Source organism: Podarcis muralis, chromosome 13, assembly GCF_964188315.1.
Source record: "Podarcis muralis chromosome 13, rPodMur119.hap1.1, whole genome shotgun sequence".
NCBI classification, from domain to species: Eukaryota; Metazoa; Chordata; class Lepidosauria; order Squamata; family Lacertidae; genus Podarcis; species Podarcis muralis.
This window is the reverse complement of record NC_135667.1, coordinates 30,079,489-30,098,348: the sequence shown is the minus strand read 5'-3', so window position 1 is coordinate 30,098,348 and position 18,860 is coordinate 30,079,489. Positions and strand designations below refer to the sequence as shown.

At 44.4% G+C, this 18,860-nt stretch overlaps 1 protein-coding gene across 1 annotated transcript; it reads left to right on the top strand.

Moving 5' to 3' along the window:
* The first annotated feature begins 3,213 nt into the window (after nucleotides 1-3,213).
* Nucleotides 3,214-13,021, top strand: LOC114582365 (keratin, type I cytoskeletal 19-like). The gene is made up of 8 exons (XM_028703326.2): nucleotides 3,214-3,856; nucleotides 7,163-7,245; nucleotides 7,507-7,663; nucleotides 8,348-8,509; nucleotides 9,012-9,137; nucleotides 9,475-9,695; nucleotides 10,932-10,954; nucleotides 12,629-13,021. Exons 1-8 carry the CDS (start codon nucleotides 3,293-3,295, stop codon nucleotides 12,766-12,768), a joined length of 1,476 nt encoding a protein of 491 aa, XP_028559159.2. The 5' UTR covers nucleotides 3,214-3,292; the 3' UTR covers nucleotides 12,769-13,021.
* Nucleotides 13,022-18,860: the final 5,839 nt, after the last annotated feature.

Below are 18,860 nucleotides of genomic sequence, written 5' to 3'. Positions count from 1 at the left end.
GCCTTCTTTATGGTCCAGCTCTCACTCTCACTGATCTACAACCCTTCCCTAAATCTAGAGCACGGGGCACTTAATCTCATGCTTGCCAAAAAGATTCCTGCATTGCAGGGGGTTGGACTAGATTACTCGTGGTCCCTTCCAACTCTACAGTTCTTTGATTCTGTGAAATCTGAGCCTCTGGAGGCAGAGTGTTTTCAGACATTTGCCCACCACCCAATCAATTTGCCCACCACCTACAACCCCTCCCTCCCGTTGCTCTGTGTGTGTCTCATTTCAAGGTGAGCTGGCAAAAAAACCCACCCAACCACCATTTTCCATGCACTGGATAACAATCAGCTTGAGTTTAGTTTTTAATCCCAGTAACATTACGTGAGCTTGCTGGAAAAAAAATATATATTCCACGATTAGCAAGGGTTTGTCGAAACATGCTTGTTAAAATACCGAATCCTTCGTGATATATAGATCTGGCAAGATGCTAGCGACTATCAATCATTTCCCTGGCATGTCTGCTGATAAATCATGGCTGGAAGCCAAGTGCCTTCTGAGACATGTTTTCCAAACCTGGAGGTTCAGCATCTTGTTCCAGAGACATTTGGAGCCGTTTTTTCTTCTGCAGTGCCAGCCTGTGCAGATTCTTAAGGTGTGGGTCAACAGGAGTGTTTCGGCAGAAGTTTCGACTCCCAGGATGCAAACAGACGTTCCATCTTTTCTTATTGGGCTGGGACTGCAGCTGCCCATGAAAGGCTTCAGTCTAAGCGACCGTTTGTGGCAAGAGATTTCGCCCCGTCAGCAAGAACAACCTTTGACTAATATGAAAAATCCCTCATTTTTGTCACCCACTCTCTCAAATACAATAGTTCTTTTTATTGTTATTACTCAGGATACAATCCTTTTGCAACAAGAGAACACTTGATTTTTTTAAAACAAACAAGCACCAAGGCTCAAGGCACATCTGCACACCCAAATTTCAAGAATCCTAAAAGTGGGCAACTGGTTGTGAGAACCAGGGTGATGTAGTGGTTAGACTGAAAAGACCTGGGTTCCAATCCTCCCCTGGCCCCTGGGTGCCCTTGGGTCAGTCACTAACTCTCAGCCTTACAGGGTTCCCGTGAGGTGAAATTGTGGGGTTGGGAGAGATGATGTATGCTTGCCTTGAGAGCCTTGGAGGAATGGTGGGATACAAATGTTGCAAAATAAATGGGCAAATAAATCATTCGGATATGAAGCGAGAATACTCTGCACATGCTTTAAGTTGCTTTTTAATTGCACTTTGAAAGCTAATGTTTCACCTCTATCACATGCATGCTTACTCTGGGATAGGGATGGGCTAAACAATTAATTTCAACTTCTTGCAGTTTCTCATTTTCTTCAGTCTTTATTTCACCACATCCCCACATCAGTTTGCAGGGGGCAGGAATTCAAAGTCCCATGAAAACCCACCAGCATTTTAGTGTTTATTTCTTCTACTGTGCACATTTTTTGTACCCAATTTTGTCTAGTTCAAAGCAGTTTACCCTAATAAAATGCACATCCGTATGTTATTTTCACAAACATGTGCATTGTTAAGCACAATTTATCTTGTAAATACATTTTTGTAAAAGGGTAAGGAACACTGGGGCACATACAGGGTGATTCCAGCCAGTTGCTGTTTTTGGGTGGGATCTAATCACATTCCAGAAAATTCAAGTTCCACAATTAAAGTTGGTTTGGTGCTCTTGAGCAACCCAAAAGAGCGGACTTTGCAATAAGGAAAGTGATGGGAAAACACAGTGGAAAGTGTGACAATCGCATGATGCAGTGCGGAATAACCTCCCTGAGAGGAAAGCAGAATGATTTTTCAATAAACAGCCAAATAACCACACCACAAGCTTTTCATAAACAAAAGTGACCTCCTTTGTGGCTCTTCTCTTTCTTCTCTCTTAAAAAACCCTCTGTCCCTTCAAGTATTCAGTGCCTTTTAAAATGTGCCCTCTATCATTTCCCATTTGCAATTTTCATCTGTCTCAGGCAAAACTTTTGAATTTGTTTGTCAAACCCTGAAGGAGGAAGAGGCAAGCAAACTAATTCAGGGCAAACTATCTTCTTGGAGCTTCTCAGACACAAGATGACCTAGAAGAGAAATGATGGGCTCTTGCACCACCTCCAGTCATTATCATGGGGCATTCCTGGAAGACTGTGTTTTGCATTTCCAGAGCAGAGGGTGTTATCTCCAAAGTCCTCTGTCCAGATCTCAGCATCACAGTTTAAGAAGGAGGTTGACAAGCTGGAATGTGTGCAGAGGAGGGCAACCAAGATAACGAAGGGTCTGGAAACCAAGGCTTATGGGGAAAGGTTGAAGTTTAGCCTTGAAAAGAGGAGACTGAGAGGAGATGTGATGGCCATCTTCAAATATCTCAAGGGCTGTCACGTGGAAGAGGGAGCAAGCTTGTCTTCTCCTGCTCTGGAGGGTAGGACATGAACCAATGGCTTAATGTTGCAAGAAAGGAGATTCTGACTAAACATCAGGAAGAACTTTCTGATGGTAGGAGCTGTTTGACAGTAGAAAGGTCTCCTTGGGGAGGTCTCTCCTTGCTTGGAGGTTTTTAAGCAGAGCTTGGATGATCATCTGTCATGGATGCTTTAGCTGAGATTCCTGCATTGCAAGGGGTTGGGGTCCCTTGGGGTCCCTTCCAACTCTATTATTCCACAATCCTGACAGCAATTAAGACGGGAAGGGGCGAGGAGGCAAAGTAAATGAATCGTGTATTGCTTGTTAAACGTTCTGGGGAGGGAAAAGTGTTTTAAGTGAAAGGCATTCCTGAAAGAAGCTGTGTGCGTCTGTGGCTATTGTGCTTGATTATAATAAATTAATCCCGATATGAGATGAGGCCAGGCGTGGCTGCAGACAGTGTCCCCCCCCCCCTTGGTTAAATGTATATAAAAAAAGAAGGGAAATGTGATCTGCACACTTGGCACTGCCTAAAAATAACAGTGAGGCGCCCTGAATGAGACCTCCTTTGTTTAACTGGGTTTTTAAGAAGCCGCCACACACACACACACACACACACACACACACACAGAGGGGGCAGCCCACCTAGGGACAAGTGGCTGCATTTCAAAGACAGCACATCATCTTCACAGAGCCTCACCTTTGAGGGTGTGGTTTCAGCAGGGTGTATTCTGCTGTGGGACAGAACACGCCCCGTGAGGAGTATAAAAGGGAGCCGGCTGACACTGCCAAGGCCAGCTTTTTCCATGCTCAGCCAAGCCGAGTAACAGTCTCACAACTGAACTTCCATTCATTGCTGCCACAATGTCTTTCTATCAGAGTTCCTCTTCCTCCTACGGTGGTGGTCTGGGTGCTGGCGGGGGATCCAGCCGCATCTCCTCTGGCCGCTTTGGATCATCCAGCATCCATGGTGGAGGTGGCGGCCGTGTGTCTTCCTCCTCCGTTAGGCTTGTCTCTTCTGGAGTAGGAGGTGGTTATGGATGTGGGGTAGGAGGAGGTTTAGGAGGCGGCTATGGCACTTCCTTGGTTTCTGGTGGTGGTCTTGGCTACGGCGGTGGCTTTGGTGCTGGAGGAGGCTATGGAAGTTGCTTTGGTGCTGGAGGTGGAGGCGGCTATGGCTTTGGGGACTTTTTGGCCGGGGGTGGTGGCGGCGGCGGCGATGGAGGTCTCCTGAGTGGGAACGAGAAGATTACCATGCAGAACCTGAACGACCGCCTGGCCAACTACCTGGACAAGGTGCGTGCTCTGGAGGAAGCCAACACTGAGCTGGAGGTGAAGATCCGAGAATGGCACATGAAGCAGGCTCCCACCAGCCCATCCAGGGACTACAGCCACTATTTCAAGATCATTGAGGACCTCCGTGACAAGGTAAGATCATTCATAGAATTGTAGAGTTGCAAGGGACCCTGAGGGTCCTCTAGTTTAACCCTGTGCAGTGCAGGAATCTTAGCTAAAGCATCCATAGCAGAGGGCTGCCCAACCTCTGCTTAATAAAAGCCTCAAGGGAGGAGAGTCCACAGCCTCACGAGGAGGATATGCCAGGGATGAGAGATGGCTTTCTGAAGCTTCCATCTTCTAATACTTTGTTGCTGTAGAAAATGGCAAATTTAATCACGATGTATCAGATATCATCATCATTCCTATGATGCTTACAACCCATCTTTTGGCAGGAATCTATGGTACAATTCCTGATTTGGATTGTGGAAGTAATTGTTTTTATTATGCTAAATTAATAATAATAATAATAATAATAATAATAATAATAATAGATAAACGCAACTGATTAAAAAAAATGAAGTTAAGGGACATCACAAAAATAGCGAGACATGATTAAAAGTGTTTAGGACTAAGCCCAGACTAATTTAATTAGGCTGTTTGTGAGACAGAAAAGCAAACAGCGACTAGTCGTTCACTCTGATGTGCATAGCTTTGCTGCAATAAACTACTGAAGTTTCTAACTTTAGTACTGAACCAGTAGATAAGTCATGGAGAAAACTTCACTTCTGTGTTAGGAAAAGCTTCACCACCTTAATTTCTGACTATGAGACTAATGTTAAAAGTACAGGAGTAGAGACTGTTATGGTACTGGCCAATCTATTAAATGAATTTACTGTTGTAACCTGGGATTCACCCATCACCCTATCTGCATCCTAGGCTCTGGGTGTGTTTCATGCCATGCCTTGGGTTGGCTTAAGCCCTCAGACCTGCAAGTCTTTTATCTTTGATTCTGAATAGTGCAGAGGGTGGTTGTGGTTACATAGCAAGGAAGGAAAGGAACTGTGTACAAGTCCCAAGGCACTCAGCTACTGCCCCATAAAATCCGAGGGACTGGGTTATAGAAATGTATGGCTGTTTGGCACTTGTTTGAATGCAGCCTTATTGCTAAGTGACAAACCAATCACTTAATGAATGGCTCCCACTGAGAAGCATTGTGTTTAAGGGGAAATGAAGACTCTGACACATTTGCTCTGTGATGCCTCACTACACATGCAAGTAAACATGGGATGTTGCAGTCATCAGTGGATGAGCATGCACAAGTGAGCAACTGACCCTAAATTTCTAGTCTGTGCCCACCATTGCTCCTTGGAGCTAATAAATTAATAACTTGCTTGCATTATTCACTTCACTAGGTCTTTATTAGTAATAAACAAAATGAATGGTCCATGATGGGAAAACCAGGGGGCTCTATTTAGTCCTGGGGTGGGGAACTTGTGGCGGTTGAGATGTTGCTGGGCTCCAGCTTCCATCAACCCCAGTCAGCATGGTCAGGGATGGTGGAAGCTGTAATTCAAGAGCAGGAGGTGAGCTATCCCTGCTTTAGGTGAGCTATTCCTGCTTTAGGATGTCATTGGAAGGAAGGTCTCCCTTCTGTCATTCACTTTTGTCCAAATGTTGAGGGACTCCATTCTCCATCACTCCCAGCCAACATGGCCCAATGGAAACAGCAACCGAAGGACCACAGAATCCTCACCCCCAATTCAGACCACTGATATTTGCTTTTGTGGTATCTATTCACACATGCCCCAAACTGGAAAACTTCCCACGCACATATCAAATACTGATGCTCTTGACTATGCCATCCACCACTTCTTATCGCTGAGAAATGGTGTCTCTGCTGTCCTCCATCATTTCCCTATGAAACTCCGTTAAGACCAATACAACCCTCTTCAATATTAGAAGAGGGCAGGGCCCCTTGCTATTTAGAGCTTCACTGTGAACTCATTTCTTATTCCTCCCTCATTCATCCTCACCAACAATCCTGTGGAGCAGATCGTTTTCTTTCCTTTTAGACTTGGATGAGCTAAGATTAATACACTGATGGCATCAAATCCAGCAAAACAGACATTGTCCCACTGAAGTCAGTGGAACTTAATTGCACATTAAATGCCCAGCCTGGGAGCAGCTAATGTGGTGCCCTCCAGATGTTGTGGTCTGCTTCTATCAGCTACAGCCACCATGGCCAATGGTCATGGGTGGTGAAAGTTATAATCTACAACATCTGGAGTCCCTATTGATTTCAAGGGGCACGGGATACTTTTGTTAGATCTTGAAGTCCAGACTGGCTTGAGCAGAGTCTGAACTCAGTTCTTCCAGGTCCAGATCCAATGCACCAGATCCACTGGATCACAGCCATAATTAACTTTGCATTTATGGAAGATGTGGCAGTGTACCTTTTATAGCAATATATAAGTCCATTTTTTGAAAAAAGTTTGCATTTCACATGACCATTTCAGGAGGAACAGCTTCTAAATGCTGCTCTTGCATCATTTAAGGTAGAATTCCATGTCATCCTAGACTATTTCAAAGAGTCCTTGGGGAGTCATTACCCCCCACATGCCAGAAGCTAGAATCCTATTCTAAGGGCTGCACATTCTCCATACCCTTAGATGTATGGCTGGAAGTCATAATAATTTTATTTTTAATGAAATATTAAGAAGTCTGCCAGTCAATTATACTGCATTATAGATTAACTGCACCTAAACTTATTCATTCAAGGGCTCACCTGTACAGGAATGGGTCTGCTGCTTTAATTTGGATGGCTCTTCTTCTACTTAAATACATAAAACTGCCCTTGGATGTTTGCCAAGAAAAAGATGGCAGACAACTGTTTGGGTAGAACATACTTTATTGCAAAGGTTGGAACAGAGCCTCAGTTGGGTCCCAGACTATAATCCTCTGAGGGAAAAGACATAATGTAGAAAAAAAGAAGGAACAGGTCACACCATGCCAGATGGGAGGATGCTAAGACAAGCCAGGAAAGAAATTAGGTTAACTAGTTTCTCCTCAGAAAAATCCTAGGCTGCTGAAGAAGTTTGTATGAATTAATTTCAAATTTATTAATCTAGAATAGCCTTCCCCAAGCTGGTGATCTCCAGATGTGGGTAGATTACAACACCCATCATGCTTGACCATTGGCCAAGCTGACCGGGGCTGATGGAAGTTGGAGTCCAACAACATCTGAAGGGCACCATGTTGACTAATGTCAGTCTAGAATATCTACTGCCCTCTAGATGCATATTCACAATCACTAATGTTGATGTCATGACCTCTACAGATCGCCCACAAATTAAGTCCCTGACAATTCTCCACTTGAACAACCATTGCATCCTCAGATAAAGAAAAATGTTTGCTGGCATTCATGGCCCCTCCCTCTTCTCTGTTCCTTTGGTATAGATCCATCATGCCACAGTTGACAATTCAAGGATTGTCTTGGAGATTGACAATGCCAGGCTGGCTGCTGATGACTTCAGACTAAAGTAAGTTTCTTCTCTATTCTGTTTTTCCGCTATTTGAGGTCTCTCACTGGGGGAATGGAAGTGAGAGAGGAATGAAGGAAAAAGGAAAGGAAGTGAGGGACAGAAAGTTTGGTGGAGGGTGTATTTAAAATATCAGCTGAAAGAAAACCAGAAGGGAAGGGAGGAATGAAGACCTCAAGAAAGACATCTCAAGAAATACAGGTGGCAGAATGTTTATCACCCATTGCTGACTTTTTTCTTTTTCTTTTTTGAAACCGGCAGGTATGAGAATGAGCTGCACCTCCGCCAGAGCGTTGAGGCTGACATCAATGGTCTGCGCAGAGTCCTGGATGAGCTGACTCTGTCCAAATCTGATCTGGAGATGCAGATCGAAGGGTTGAAGGAAGATCTGGCTTACCTGAACAAGAACCATGAGGAGGTGAGTGAAGGAAAAAGAAAGGAGCAGGGAAACTTCAGCCAACTTTACAATTCAGTTTGGGCGCATCCATTAAGAGGTGTTGGGTCTGCCTTTCAATGTGAGCACCGTACACAAAAGTTGGATGAATTACATAAGACAATAATCCCTACAGAAGTTCATAAAGAGGAGACCACAAGTGACAAAGCAGGGGCTCACCAACTGCAACCCCCCCAAAAAAATATTATGAAACTTACCATATGAGCTGACCATTCCTGACAAAGCTACTGGCAAGAGAGCACAGAGTGCCTCTTTCAAAATGGTGCCAGAATGCCTCATGGGGTGCAGTATCAATGTCGTGGATCAGAGGGAGGGATTGCAGCAAGCTTACAATCCCTCGCCCACCTTCTCTCTTGCACACATGGCAGGTTACTCCTTCCCTGAGCATCAAATACAAAGGGCTACAATTACTTTCCCCCTTCAGAAAGCAAGAAAGCAAGGCCTTCTTGACCAATAGAAACAATGGTTGGGTACCAAGCTTAGCAGAAATGTGCGCAGCCCTGATGCATGTTGCCATGTTGCCATTTGCCTTTGATCGCATGAAGCCCATTCCACACATCACAACTTATTGCAGAATGCTGAAAGGTGCAACATGTTGCCTACTGGGGGAATCCTTACCTATGTCCTCTCCATTCTTGCCCTACCAAGCTAATGAAAGAATACAACACTCAACTGACGGGAACCGTCAACGTCGAGATGGACGCCGCGCCCGGAATCGACCTCACCAAAGCTTTGGCCGAGATGAGAGAGCAGTACGAACAACTGGCGGACAAGAATCGCAGAGATGCGGAAGCCTGGTTCTTCTCCAAGGTAGGGTCTTCTTTCCTAGGGACTGGGGGTCGCTTTACCGAAAGCATATTGCCTAGTTCAACATATCACTTTAAGGGTCTTGAGACCCTCCAATGAATCTTAGGAATTGTAGTTTAATGAGGACCCTGCTAAAAATCCTTCTGAGAGTTGCTTTCCAGGGCCCCCTCTTTAAAAAGGAGAATGTGTATTAACACAGTTCCAGTCTGCAGTCCCAGATGTTGCTGAACTACCACTCCCATCATCTCTGACCATTGGCCATGTTGGCTGGGGGTGATGGGAGTTGGATTCCATCAATATTCAGAGGGCCCCTGGTCCCTCATCCCTACTATACCTCCTTAACTGGGATGAAGTCCCATTCAACTGTGTGACATTCATAGGTTTGCACTGTCAGTCTGCAGTGTGGGTATGCTCTGAGTGGCGTCTGTATTACTTATAGCATGATTTCTTTTCATTTTATTGTGAAGATTTCCAGCATGAAACTTTTTCACCCTCCTTCTTTCAGACTGACGAACTGAACCGCGAAGTCGCCACCCATACAGAGCAGTTACAGAGCGGCAAGAGCGAGGTTTCGGAACTGAGGCGCACAATACAGAGCCTGGAGATTGAGTTGCAGTCGCAGCTTAGCATGGTATGTGGCAACTTCCTTGAATGAAGTTGATTGACAGATAAAGGGCCTACGAACTGCCACGCTGGGGTCACTCCAATGGCATAGCTAGTTGGCATATTTTGTCTATCCAACATGGCCAACCAGACATCTTAATGGCACAGACATTCCCAACGGAAGTAGGTAGTGAGAGCTACCTCCACCATTATTTCCTGCAAGTATCAGTAATCGGCGATACTCAAACTTTCATGAGATCTAGAAACACCGACAGATAGAGAGTTGGTCATCAGCATTCTTACAGAGGTTTGCGGTTTGCAGTGTTTGTAGATTTCTGGATCTTCTGCTTTTTCTCCCTCATTAGAAAGCTGGCTTGGAAACCAGCTTGGCAGAGACAGAAGGACGGTATTGCGCTCAGCTGGCCCAAATCCAGAACCAGATCTCTGGTGTGGAAGAGCACTTGGCCGAGTTGAGGAGCGACATGGAGCGCCAGAACCAAGAATACAAGATGCTCATGGACATCAAGACACGGTTGGAACAGGAGATCGCCACCTACCGCAACCTGTTGGAGGGCCAGGACTCCAAGTACGTAACTGGGCAATCAGAATAAGCCACCAAAGGGGAGAGATCTCCCAAAGGCTTCATCATATGTGATGTTTTTAGGTGTGCATCTAAAACAGTGTTTAAGGTTTCCCCCCCAATACAAATGTAAAGCATGATTATGAGAAAGAAATGCTTGAAAACAAGTGTACATTATAGATATTCTCTTAGAGAGCCAGTGGCAATTTTTGGAGTATCCAGTTAGTGACAAATCAGATTTCTTTTTACCACGCAATGCATAAAAATGGCCCTGATTTTATTGGCCCGCCTCTTAGAAACACCAGTGCTGAGATTGATGTCATTTTCATTTTTAGAATGGGAAGAGGTGTGCAAATTCTAGGTCATCCCTAAGACATTGAAAAATGGCGCGCCTGCTTTTCTGACCTGTTTTCTGTTTCTGCTGCTTACTCCGTGGACAGTGGGGCCTGCCCCCATGTCTGTTATTCTAAAGGTGTAGGTTGCCTATTTCTATCAATAGCGATACTGGAAGTGACACCCATTGCATCATAAGAACTCAAGCCCTGGTGGAGCAGGCAAATGGCCCATCTAATCCAGCAACTTGTTTGCACTATGGCCAATCAGACGCCTGTGGGAAGCCTGCGAGCAAGAGCCAAGCTTAAGAACCCTCTTCTCTCCTGTGGCTTCCAGCAAGTGGTGCTCAGAAGCATGACAGTCTCCAACCATGGAGGCAGGCCATGGATAGCAGCTGTCAATAGCCCTCTCCTCTGTGAACTTGTCTATTGCTCCATCACTTCTCTGTCCAGTGGGAGGGTTAAGGATAAACCTTATTTTACCTCACTGAAAACAATGACCATAAAAAGTTTTCAGCTTTGTCTGACTTTAGATTTACTTTGGGGATGTGATGTCCCGTGATATCTCAACACTGAGAGTGGGTATTTTCAGCTCTTCCTGTCCTGATGTCTCTGCTGTGACCTTGCTGATGTCTTCTTTCCCAGGGAATAGTTTCATAATTTGGGGAAAGGGCAATATTGTGCATTACAATTCATTTTGCATTCTCTGTTAACTACCCACATTATAATAAATCCATTATTCCATGGGGTCAGCAATCCCAATGGTCAGCCATATCAGAAGGTGCCCTACTATATCTCAAAGCATCTTTTGTCCTGTTGTTTCTGACACATCTGGGGACACAGATTCCCCAGGGCAACTACTGTTGCTCGTAATCATCTATTAATTGCCCTTTCTTTTCCTCCTTTACAGGATGACAGGATTTTCAAAGGAAGGTAAGGATTCCCACTGCCATATAAAATATATTTGTGAAGTGAGCCCGGGTGGGTTCTTTTGCTGCAGAAGTTGAATTGCAATGCTGGTCTTTGTTTCTGGAAGGCTAATGATACTACACGCCCCAAGAGGGAGCTGCAGAACCATAGTCAGATATATGCATTGTATATAGAAGATCACAGGTTCAAATGTTCAGCCTTCAGTTAAAGCAGGAGCAGCCAAAATAGTGGCATCAAGATGTTGTTGGACTACAACTCCCATCAGTCCCAGCTTATGGTCAAGGTTGGTGGGAGTTGTGGCCCAGCAACATCTGAATGGTGTCTACCCTTGAGTGAAAGGATCTCAAGGTTTGGGATGGGAAATATCTCTGGCTGAGATAGTGGAGGATTTCTTATCAGTCCATGTGTGCAGCATTGGTTTGGTCTAAGGCAGAGATGAGGAACCAGTGACCCGCCAGATGTTGCTGGACTACAACTCCCATCATCCTTTGCCATTGACCCTCCTGGTTGAGGCTGATGTGTGCTGAAGTCCAACAACCTTTGGAGAGCCACAATTTCCCCACTCTAGTCCTGGAGCAAAACTGCACAACATGTTAAGCATGGGCGCTGCTATCAAATATGTATGTCAGGACACTGACAGGGGAATGGGGACTGAATTTTCCACCCCAGTTCTGCAGTCACAGCAAAAATTGCCTTCCACCCAAGCTGCATTTTGCCTTAGAAGGAAATCTTGCATTGGCATGCTATGCAGTTTGTCTCAAAGTTGTAAGGCTTGTTTCTCCAAAAAGCTTCTCTATACAGTAACTAGAGACCTTTCAAGCACACAGATGCACATCATTTCCCCTTAAAACTTTGTTACGCACTTGCAACTGGGTAAAACTCTCATTTCTTGAGACTGAGAGTTCTAGGTTACACAACGTACTCCTTCACCCTCCCATTCTCTCAGCCCCTAGCTACACTGTCAGAGTCATTCGAGTTATTCTAACAGGGATGGGGAATCTGTGGCCCTCTGGGCATCACTGGACTCCAACTCCCATCATTCCCAATCATTGGTCATGCTGGCTTGGACTGGTGGGAATTGGAGTCCAACGGCATCTGGAAGGCACAAGGTTGAGGAATGCTGGTATGCACAATCTTGGAAGCAAAAAACTGAAGAAGATCTGGGAGGACATCTAAACCACATTCACACTATATATTTAAAGCACTATGGCACCACTTTAACGCATCATGGCTCCCGATCCCAAGAATTCTGGGAGCTGTAGTTTGTTCAGGGTCCTGAGAGTCGTTAGGAGACGCCCTATTCCCCATTTGCAGAGTAGTTTCACAGCCAGTCCCTCCTCACAGGGATCCACCAGCTGAGCTATCCAGGTATCCAGGCCGACATAGCCAGACATTTCCTCTTGGTTTGAAGATTTTGGGGTTGTGGGGGATATAAGAAAAACCTGCAATCCTGTACATACTTACCTGGGAGTTAGTTCTATTGAACGTAGTGGGCTTTACTTCCAAGTAGACATGCATAGGGTAGACAACCAGAGAAGGAAGATTACTGTCTGACTTAAAATGGTCACCATGGCACACTGTTTATGGAATTAGAAACCAGTGAGGATTTGAGGTTGTATGAAACACAGGGGTCTCACGATGTCCTTCATTAATACATTATTCCACTCTTTCTCTCAGGATCCCATGGTGGAGGTAGCATCAGCTACCACAGTAGCAGCAGCGGTGGCGGCAGCGGCAGCGGTGGTGGCAGCGGCGGCGGCTATGGCAGCAGCACCACCATCACAACCAGCAAAAAGCACTCCACCAGCAACTTCTGAATCTCCTGAGGAACGACGCTCTGGTTCCAAAAGCTGTGCTCACCTATGGGGAGAAACCTGCCCGTAGGACGCCCACAGCTCACTGCGAGAAACGCATGCACCCCTCCTTGCTTTACTCAAGTGTGCCTCGGCTTGGCCACTTTCTTAAAGGCATCCCCTCACCAGCTTTGCCTTCCTCGTCATCATCACGACAGATGCACGTTTTTGTAACGCTCTCAATAAAGAGGTCGCCTCAAGCTCTTTTTGCAAATAATCACGTGTTGGGTTGTTTATTGGGTAGCCCCATGAGGCAACTGGGTTTTGCAGTTTGAGCCAGCCGCCTCTGTTGACATCATCCACACACACACACACACACACACACACACCGCAAAAAAAGGATGGAGGGGAAGTTACTTATTATTTTATTGCATTTATATCCCACCTTTTCCTCCAAGGAGATCATGGTGGTGTACATGGTTCTCACCTTCCTCAATTAATCCCCACAACAACCCTGTGAGGCAGGTTAGGCTAAGAGGCAGTGACAGTGACGAGCTTCAAGGGCCAGTGGGGATTTGAACTCTCAGCCGTCTAGGTCCAAGTCCAGCACTCTTGCTACTACAGCACACTGGGTCCCACCCAACTCCCCCTTTCATACTGAAATTTGAACCCCAAGAAATTCGACGACTTACATTCATGGAACACAAACAGCATATTTCCTACAGCTGAACTGACTTTGATGCCCCCTTCAATCTTCTTCATTGTCCTAGGATCTCTTGTAATAACCATTTGAGGTTTTTTAATATAGTGATTATAACCCCCTGATTAAATCAGATTTAATAGATGGTTTATTGAAGCAGGGGGATGTTTTGTACTGTAATGGCCACCTTCCCTCCAGGAGCTTCCTGCAGCCAATCGGAAGCTGCGCCTTGGTTTCTGAACATTCCATTCGGCTTCCAAGGTACCACTGTACCTGCTCCTTATTATAATAAACGATTGGTGCAATTCTACAGCAGCCCTTAGGTGGCAGTGCTGGACGCTGAAGCTGAAGGACAACATCATTCCAAACCCTGGTCCTAGTCTGACACTAACCACTACACCGCACTGTCTCCCAAATGTGGGCATGCATAATATTTGTTTTCTTGGCTGATTTATGCTGCCTTGGAATCGTTGCTGATGGAAGAGTCACCAAGAAACCAACAGTATACGAAATAAGCAAAAGATAACAGATATGCAAAACTAGGTTTTGAGTGTGGAGCGATGATGGCGATGCTTCACTTTTAGACACAACCCATGTAAGGCCCAATTCAAGGAGTTAACAGCAGCTGACTGCTCAGATAAAACAAATGAAAATGACAAGCTCCAGATATGAACTGAAAGAAGGGGTTGCATCCTTCAATCTTTTATAAGGACATTATTACAAAATGTTAATGATTCAGGTATGTTAGAGCCTGTTCATGGAAGCTTGGCGCATTCTCAGGTATTAAATATGAGTGTTGGCAAGCTAATAAAAAATAATAGTATGTTATCCAGTCTGCATTCCAGCAGGCAGGTAAGACAAAACAAGGGGCTTTCAGAGGCTCATCATTATCACTTGTAAAAATTATCCACATCAGCTCAGCTGCTATTCCTGAGTCAGCACACACGACCCAATGCATATCGCCCTTTATAGGGAATGTCATAAAAAATCACTTTACTGATCTAAATTATACAGCCACCAATTCAAATGACACTTAATAGCAGGAGGGACAACAAATGAAAGTCGAGGACAAGAGAGTCGAGGGGGAAAGGAGCATATTCTCTCAAGGTGTCTTAAGAGGAAGACGACTGGCAATGAAAACACAGAGCTGATGTCGGTAGAGGAAAATTGAGACCTCTTTTGGGGGAACGACAACAATGGAGTTGAAGAGCAAAGTGTGCTGGCAGAACCTAAACACAATGGATGGCAAATTATGGGTGAATTCCTGTTGCTTCTCTGAACCAGGATATAGTTGCCTTTCTTTCTATGAAAATGTGGTACCCTATTTCTCAAGTAAACTGGTGGGTTGTCACTCGAAGATGTTGTGAATGGCTGCAATAATCAAGGCGGCAACAAAATTATTGCTGGATGATGTTGTTCTTACAGATGCGGATGACGTGGATATTTGGAATACAGCCAAACTGGTGGTAAACCATTCTATGGATGCAATTAGAGGAAAACATGGGTTTCTGTTACTTAAGACTGCCGTTTGACCTTTTTGTAATCAACCCATAGAAATGCTCAGTGGATCCCTAGTTTGGGGACTAAGTGATGTGTCCAGACTCTTCACTAAGAACAGATTTGTTTTCCTTTTTTTGTGAAAAAAGACTTCACAAATTTGGGCTTGCATTTGGATCGAATGTTGATTAAAGCTGCTCAATATGATGCAGTCACAAAAAGCGACCAAATTGTTGAGCAACAAAGGTGCATTTAAAAGATCTCATGTTGAATATGGTGTTGAGCTCTCCTGGTTTGTAAAGGAAAGTGCATCAGTAAGATATACAGTCCAGAAGATAAATTACAGCTTGAGGCACAGAAGGGAATAAAGCCAATGGACAAGGTGAGAACTGTGAACATGAAGGAGACAAAGAACAATAGCTGCTTGAGGAATTATCTCTTTATGGATTCAGATTCAAAGTGACATGATCTGTAGGCCATGGACCAATGTGCAGGTTGGAAGGTAGTTATCCTTTGTTTTTTTGCAATTCCATATTTTCTGTTGCTGTTTTCAGCTCAAAAAGGCATACAATTCCACTTAAAATTGTGTATCATTGAATGAAATACGCATAAATGTATTTCGGGGGGGTGCAAATAAGTATATAAGCAAAATTTATGTACAATTTTAAAGCATTTTCTTTAAAAAAATTAATGTGGAAATGGGACTGAACAGATTTTTGGTGGCTGATAAATTGACTGACCTGTTTGTAAACAACATAATCTGACAGCTGGCTGGGAGACAGGAATGTAAACATGCTCATTTGCTAGAGCATTAATTTCCATTCTTCCATTAATTTCTTTACATCCCTCTTTTTAAATGTGAGATTTGTGGGTTGTATCTGATGCTAGCCCTACTCAGAAAAGACCCACTGAAGTTAATTATCATTACTAACTCAGAGTCACTAATTTCAATTGTTGTTGTTTAGTTGTTTAGTCGTTTAGTCGTGTCCGACTCTTCGTGACCCCATGGACCAGAGCACGCCAGGCACTCCTGTCTTCCACTGCCTCCCGCAGTTTGGTCAAACTCATGCTGGTAGCTTCGAGAACACTGTCCAACCCTCTCGTCCTTTGTCGTCCCCTTCTCCTTGTGCCCTTCAGGGTCTTTTCCAGGGAGTCTTCTCTTCTCATGAGCTGGCCAAAGTATTGGAGCCTCAGCTTCAGGATCTGTCCTTCCAGTGAGCACTCAGGGCTGATTTCCTTGAGAATGGATGCAGTCCATGGGACTCTCAAGAGTCTCCTCCAGCACCATAATCCAAAAGCATCAATTCTTCGGCGATCAGCCTTCTTTATGGTCCAGCTTTCACTTCCATACATCACTACTGGGAAAACCATAGCTTTTACAATTAATTTACTCTGAATAGAAGTTTGGTGAATGCAGACCTGCACCCCTTCATTCTCTTAGATAAAGATTGCCTGATTGGCTAATGTAATTTTTTGATGAGTAATGTTGTAAAATAAAGTGATATATTATGCTTTAGGACACCATTCTAAGCTCACTTATCTGGGAGTAAGCCCCACACGGAAACCAATGGGACTTACTCCCGAGTAGACAGTGCTAGGCTTATACTGTTAGCTATTAAAAGGTGTATAAACACCCCACCTGTCAGACAGGTGCACCTCTGCAGTTCAAGAGAGAAGCTTATAAAGATTTAAGACACTTCTGAAATCTTTAACAGGAGAAGCATATAAAACGTTTCTACAAAGGCCAGTTTTGCCAGCATCAATTGTCTGCCTTTTCCCACACCCTTTTTGTATTTATTAGACTTGCAAGTAGGGATGGGCAAAGATGTCCAGTTTGGTTTCTCTTCATTGCTGATTTTTCCAATCTTAAGCTCTGTTCTCCACATTTCCTCATCAGTTTGAAATTTTATGAAAAGAATCCTAATGAAAATTCATCCACGTTATAGTGTGAATTTCTCATAATATACACATTTTTGTATGCAACTTTCCTCAACATACACCTTGTTGCAAAGCAGTTTCCCCTAAAATAATGTATCTTTGCAACTTTGTATGTGCACACTTGTGCAGTAGTGTGTGCATTTTTGTACATATTATGTGGCATTGCAAAATTCGGTGAAGTGCAGATATCAAAGGATGCTTGCATTTTGGTTTGCATCTTGTTCTGGAAGGCATGGATTAGGCCAGGGGTACAGGGGTAGACAACCTAAGGCCTGAGGGCTGGGTGCAGCCCAATCGCATTCTCAATCCAGCCAGCGGACGGTTCGGGAAGCAGCGTGTTTTTACATGAGTAGAATGTGTCCTTTTATTTAAAATGCATCTCTGGATTATTTGTGGGGCATAGGAATTCATTCATTCCCCCCCCCTCAAAATATAGTCCAGCCCACCACATGGTCTGAGGGACGGTGGACCGGCCCATGGCTGGAAAAGGTTGCTGACCCCTGGATTAGGCAGATTCACCCTTAAATGTGAGACAAATTGAATGAAAGATTACAAGATTCAGGGCTTTTTTAGTGTAGATAAAGTCAAGTAGTGCATAAGATTGTGTGTAGTGTGGAGAAATTGGATAGACAGACTTTTTTTCTCCCAGAACTTGGAGACATACACTGAAGCTGAATGTTGGAAGATTCAGGGTAGACTCAAAGAAAATGCTTCTCCACCCAGCGCAGTTAAACTGTGGGATTTGCTCCTGAAAAACAGAATGAGGGCCACCATCTTGGATTAGACAAAACCATGGAGGACAAAGTTAGCAATGGCTACTAGTCATGATGGCTATGTTCTCCCTTCACTGTTGGAGGGTGTATGCCTCTGAATGCTGGTTGCTGTGAATCACAGGTGGGGAGAATGTTGTTGCACCTAGGTCTTGCATAAGCATCTGGTTGACCATTATGAGAACAGGATGTGGACAAGATGGTCCTTTGGCTGATCCAATGGGGTTCTTCTTGTTTTCTCATGGTCTTAAACAGGCATAGGCAAACTTCAGCCCTCCAGATGTTTGGAACTACAATTCCCATCATCCCTAGCTAACAGGACCAGTGGTCAGGGATGATGAGAATTGTAGTCCCAAACAACTGGAAGGCTGGAGTTTGCCTATGCCTGGTCTTAAAGAAGGCAAGTTCACAAGTCTTCAGTATCAGTTTATTTCATTTATTTTTAAACGTTGCACACCGTTTAATTGTTGAATCTCTGAATGTCTTACATCAGAAGTAGATGTTCCTGTTGTGATCCATTGTGGATCATTGTGATGGCCCATTGTGGATCACTTCTCAACAATGAGTGTTTCCATGTTGCCATACCTCCACAATACCAGTCCACATCATTCTATGAACATGGGAGGGCAGGGTTGATAGAAAGTTACATGTTGTGGTCTTATTGCAGGAAGCAGCTGTTGGGAGAATCGCTAATTTTTCAGGCTGCATTCATTAGGAAGTAAGTCACTGAGTTGAATGGGACATTTTTTTATTATTTTTAGTAGACATGCTTACAACTGAGCTGTTGTAAGAATCCAGAAAGACACCCAAAAGTGTAACTTCTCTCGCAACAGTTGCTACTTGGGATCCCCACGCTCCATTAACGACGACTGCTGCTTAATGGTGATGAAAGTTCTCTTTGATGATGCTATAAAATGAACACTGTAAATGGTGAGGAATTGCTAATGATGAGTCCTGACTTATCTAAGCCGTTTGGATTTTTTTTATGGGGAAGATGCCTCCTGATGGGCAGTTAAACCACAGGCTGTGAGATGCAGAGAGGAAAGCTGGCACAAACTTTCCCAAGAGAAACCGGCTTGGCAACACCCAAGATGTGGAGTATAAAAACCCACTAGTGGGGAATGACAGCTTCACTTCCTTGCAAATTTGAGGCTATCTAAGCTGTGCAGATCTGCTCAAGTGACCCAGGTTTTGGCTTCCCAGCTGGTGCC

What these genes read in the sequence shown, in the direction of transcription:
- LOC114582365 (XM_028703326.2), top strand. Translation starts at nt 3,293, where the DNA reads ATGTCTTTCTATCAGAGTTCCTCTTCCTCCTACGGTGGTGGTCTGGGT. An exon ending in GCTGATGACTTCAGACTAAA is followed by an intron (nt 7,246 to 7,506) that starts GTAAGTTTCTTC and finishes TGAAACCGGCAG; the next exon opens with GTATGAGAATGAGCTGCACC. An exon ending in TGCAGTCGCAGCTTAGCATG is followed by an intron (nt 9,138 to 9,474) that starts GTATGTGGCAAC and finishes CTCCCTCATTAG; the next exon opens with AAAGCTGGCTTGGAAACCAG.